Source organism: Pinus tabuliformis, chromosome 7 (assembly GCF_031772625.1).
Source record: "Pinus tabuliformis cultivar Carrire ecotype Pingquan chromosome 7, CPIR1, whole genome shotgun sequence".
Lineage (NCBI taxonomy): Eukaryota > Viridiplantae > Streptophyta > Pinopsida > Pinales > Pinaceae > Pinus > Pinus tabuliformis.
This window is the reverse complement of record NC_142293.1, coordinates 1,175,329,620-1,175,334,172: the sequence shown is the minus strand read 5'-3', so window position 1 is coordinate 1,175,334,172 and position 4,553 is coordinate 1,175,329,620. Positions and strand designations below refer to the sequence as shown.

The following is a 4,553-nucleotide window of genomic DNA, read 5'->3' as shown; positions in this document are numbered from 1 at the left end:
CATTTTTTCCCGATCTTTTATGTCACCGCCATTACCATCTTTCCACTCTTTAATTATTTTTGTGTTTCCAGAAGTTAGAAGATCAGATCCAGCGCCACACCGTTACTTTTCAACAACCGTATTAATGAGCAGAACGGCTGAAACAGAAAAAGAACCATTCTCGAGCCGTAGCAGCATTTACTAGTCATAGATTTCATCACCACCAACTTAAAAATACAGCAAAAGATCAAATCTGTTAATCATGAGCAGCAGAAACTTTATCAGCAAGTTAAAGCGGTGAAGACCCTTTCCCGCACTATAAATAGAAACAGAAACAGAAGTAGAAAAGAGAGAGAAAATAGATTGAAAGTCTTTTTGTAACACAGAGCAGTGTAGAACAAGAGAATTTTTGTATTGCACAGCAGTGCTAAAATTTTTTGAGATAGTTGTTTTGTGGAACTGAAGCATTCCTGTTGTAATCCCTCTGTCAAGAGGAAGATGCTCTTTAGCATAATATTTTGTGAAGATCCCTCTACGTGAGGAAGACTTAGTTTTATCTGTTGGTTTATTTTCATAAATAGAAATTTCTTTCTGTGCGTTGCTGTTACACCAAAAGTTATTTTGTCAAAAATTTCCTGTTGCTGTTACACCGTAAGTCGAAAAATACTTGACGTCAAAAATCACGTTGCTGCAACACCACGAACAGCGTTGCTGCAACACCACGAACAACAACTGAAAAAAACTGTGTTGCTGCAACACCGTTTCCAGAGAACGAATTTTTCTGTTTTTCTGAGTTAAAAACAGAGTATTTTTCTGTGTCAAAGACAAAGTATTATTTTGATCAGTTTTTGATCCTGAGGCAAAGTAGAGTATTATTTTATGCTCTGTTTTTGTGTTTTTGAATTATCAGAAAACAGAGTATTACTCTCTGTTCATATTTTTGTTGTTTCAGAATTTATCAGAAAAATTTCAACAGTGGAAACAGAGGATTTTTCCACTGTATTTTGTTTGGAATAACCAGAAATTCCCGACAGCAACTCCATTGAATTAACACGTTTTTTTTTAGAATCTAACCATGCAATTGCACCATCACTTATTGCCACATGGCTCTGGTGACGCCCACCCTGGTTTCTTTAGCCCAGGTCATGGCGGGCCGTGGCGCACAGACGCTAGGAACTCAACGAACCATCATTATCGTCAACGACAGAATGTTTTTCGGTGAAATTGAAATTCTCGTTAGCTTCATCTGTATTCTTTCCATGTGCCCTCCCATCATCATAGAGCTGAATCGATTTCCTGCTCTCCATAAAGCGCCGAATCCGATTCAGTGACTCATTCACAGTATGATCGGTCATATTGGCAAAGCAGAACCTAAACCACCCAGGCTCACTGCAGTGGCAAGAAGAACCGGGAGAAACATCCAAGCCAAACACTTTTAAGAGTATCTTCCACAGTCTAATCTCCCCTTCTTGGTTACGGGATTGCAGAAGATGTCTGAGATCCACCCAGCAGAACAAACCCGCGTTGCTATTCAGGCAATTGATGCCAGCTACACGTAGTCCAGAGACGAACATTTCGTGTCTTTTCCTTAACCTCTTACTATTCTCTGCTAAATATTTTCTTACAAATTCCATGTCAGATAGCATTGAAGCAACCAGGTGTTGTGTCTGTGAAGAAACCAACGAAAAACTGGACATTCTACGAGCAGCGGTAACCACTGTATCATTGTAAGAGTAAATGACTCCGACTCGGAAGCCCGGTAGACCTAGGTCTTTGGACAGACTGTAAAGAATATGAACACGCTTGCTCTGATAATTTTTATTGGTGGCCAAAATCTCTGCAATGCTTGTGAACTTCTTTGGAGATGAAAAGATTGATCCCGAATAGATCTCGTCGCAGACAAGATTAATGTTCTTCTCAGACACAAAACCAAGAAGCTTCCTTAAAGTGATAGCATCCATTGTTGTTCCTAATGGATTTGAAGGATTTGTTATTAAAAGACCCTTCACTTGTATATTTCGAGCCCTGGCTTTCTGATAGGCTGCTTCAAGTGCAGGTATAGTTATCTGAAAATCGTCATAGCTGCTGCAGTGTACGGGTATGAGCTCCACACCTGTGCGCCATCTCAGATCTCTATCAAAACTGCAGTCACAAAGGAGTCATACTCATTTAGTTGCAGTTTCATTTGAGAAGGAGAAGTTAATTATGTGATTAGATATTTAGATTAAAACATAGTTACGAAATTTGAATTTGAATTTCAATAACAGTATGAATTAACGAATGGAAAAAATTTGGAGGGTATGTATGTTTAGGATACTGGCATATATTATATTTTTCAATATTTAAAAAAATTAAAATGAAGTAGTATAATATTAAAAATCCCAGAAACTTCTTTAAAATTGTTTTCATTAATAACTTTTACAAATAAAATTATATAGATGAAAAAATTGCATAGTTTTATATCAAAATGGCGAATTACAGATTATGAGAATATATACATGAAAAAATTGCATACTTTTATATCGTTAGGAAGACCGAATTTTGTAATTATGGATTGAAATATCTAATTAACAACCCTATACCATATCATCAAATTCTAGCACACACAGATTGACAGTGAATACTCCAGTGGTTCTTTCTAAGGCAGCAACCTTATTTCGTGGGAACAGTTATTGGTAGTCATTAGTATTTAGAAAATCTTTTGGAATTTAGAATTGGCTCAAGTTATATTTTAAAATATTTTTGAAATTCGCAATTTAGTTAAGTTCAGTGCTTGGGAGTACGCGGAAAATATTATTACAATTGACCTTACTCTCGGCGGTCCCATCAATACTGCAATAAAAAATTGACTTCAATTCACCTCACTCTTGGCGGTCCCATCCATTCTGGAATATTTATGAAATCCTCAATTCTCTGGAGCTTAGAGTAGTCAGAAAGTTAGTTTCCTTCCTTAACAGCCGACTTACCACCTTTTTGGACAGTCTACTAATTAATGCTTCAGAATTGGAAAGACCAGAGTCAAATATTTTACAAATCATCCTTCTAGATAAGGATCTGTCCCCAGGATTTCAAAGTATTTAAAGGATGGCTATTCATCCTATAAGAGATGTGAGGAAGGTAACGTCGATTAGTGCACGCAGCTTGGCGTTTCTAAAACCATTATTCATCGACAGTAGTAGAAATGAGTTTACCCGGGGTAGTATGGCGTTGGTACTAGAAAGGCTTCTCCAGGATCAGCCAGACAGAATGTCAGCACCTCGTGGGCTGCAGTTGCTCCTGCAGTGAGAACAATTCTATCTCTTTCAAACTTCGCTTTTCTTCCTCCAACTTCTTCCATAAACATGGCAATTGCCTGCGTCAACCATTCAACATTTTCAGTAATATTTAATCACATCCAAAGACACTCAAATAAAGTAAAAGTACATCTTTTGGTATAGAATATTCAAGTTGTTAGAGAACACGTCAAGTTCGGAAGTTACAGTTTTCAACCTTTCTGCAATCAGGGAGGCCATGGTAATCTTGATAAAGAGCGATTTCCTTAAACCTTGACAAGCCCTCCTCGGCACAAATCGATGCCGTTGGATGCGCAAGTAGCCAGCTTTCCAGCAAGTCGAATGACAGCTTCAAGTAATATCATCCCATTCGAAGCACAATAATTTATTTTCCAGCACAAATGTGTGTGAAAAATGATAGAATATGAATAAATATGTTATGTTGTGTACCTGATTCTCTGCCAAACCCATTTGGATGATTCCCGAAGGGTTGTTTATCGGATGGTAGGGATTAGCATCGTACTCCTTCCAGCCGTCAAAATATGGAGAGTCTTCCCCATGGGCTTTAGACGTTGCCAACGATGAAAGGCGCACTACTTTTGCAGGCAATCCTTTAGTAGCGTCTTGTTGCTGCTGCATTGCTGGGCCGTCCATCGATATGGCCATATTGGAATGCTATCTACTTGATCTGCTGTGCTACGGTTGAATGAATGATACACACGCAGAAGTTGAAGCAATCGACGTGCTTGTGTATATGGAGACCTTAGCTTTATATAACTTCTCCAACCTATACCAATATCGTCGCTACATGGCACGAAACGATGATGACATAAGAACTTCTGAAAATACTATTGGAATTAAAGGTTCGAACCCAACGACATAGTTTATTTTTCCATCATGTACGGGGCACATCATTCCAAAACCTCGAATTCTCACACGTAGAGTATCGCTGAGCTTGCAGATTCTGGGAAGATTCTCAGAATCTTAAAGGTCAAACCGTTGACTTTCTTGACAGTCGGATTTTGCGGGAAATTTTGAAAAGTCAAATCGTTGACTTTCCTGATGGTCAGATTTGGGAAGATTTGCAATTGGCATAAAGTTGCTTTCTAATAGGCCACACTAGGATCTGTGGCCGTTTGACTTTCCCTTCCGTCAGATTTGGGAAAATTTGCAATTGGCATAAAGTTGCTTCTTAATAGGCCACACGAGGATCTGTGGCGGAAGAGCAATAGGAATTCTTTATGCCAAATATCATTGATTTCTTTTATAAGTCTATCTAAGTTGGAATTTTAAATTTGTTTA

At 38.3% G+C, this 4,553-nt stretch overlaps 1 protein-coding gene across 1 annotated transcript; it reads right to left on the bottom strand.

The window, feature by feature from the left end:
- Nucleotides 1–1,148: 1,148 nt before the first annotated feature.
- Nucleotides 1,149–3,917, bottom strand: LOC149251639 (1-aminocyclopropane-1-carboxylate synthase 7-like). Its single transcript, XM_089453950.1, has 4 exons — nt 3,702–3,917; nt 3,469–3,600; nt 3,171–3,331; nt 1,149–2,121 (listed from the first exon to the last, which is right to left on the bottom strand). Exons 1-4 carry the CDS (start codon nt 3,915–3,917, stop codon nt 1,149–1,151), a joined length of 1,482 nt encoding a protein of 493 aa, XP_089310076.1.
- Nucleotides 3,918–4,553: the final 636 nt, after the last annotated feature.

Bases quoted from the DNA above. Each gene is read 5' to 3' on its own strand.
- LOC149251639 (XM_089453950.1), bottom strand. From the start codon at position 3,917: ATGGCCATATCGATGGACGGCCCAGCAATGCAGCAGCAACAAGACGCT. The intron at 3,332-3,468 runs GTTGAAAACTGT...TGGTTGACGCAG, and splicing joins GCCTCCCTGATTGCAGAAAG to GCAATTGCCATGTTTATGGA. The intron at 2,122-3,170 runs GTAAACTCATTT...TTGTGACTGCAG, and splicing joins CCAACGCCATACTACCCCGG to TTTTGATAGAGATCTGAGAT.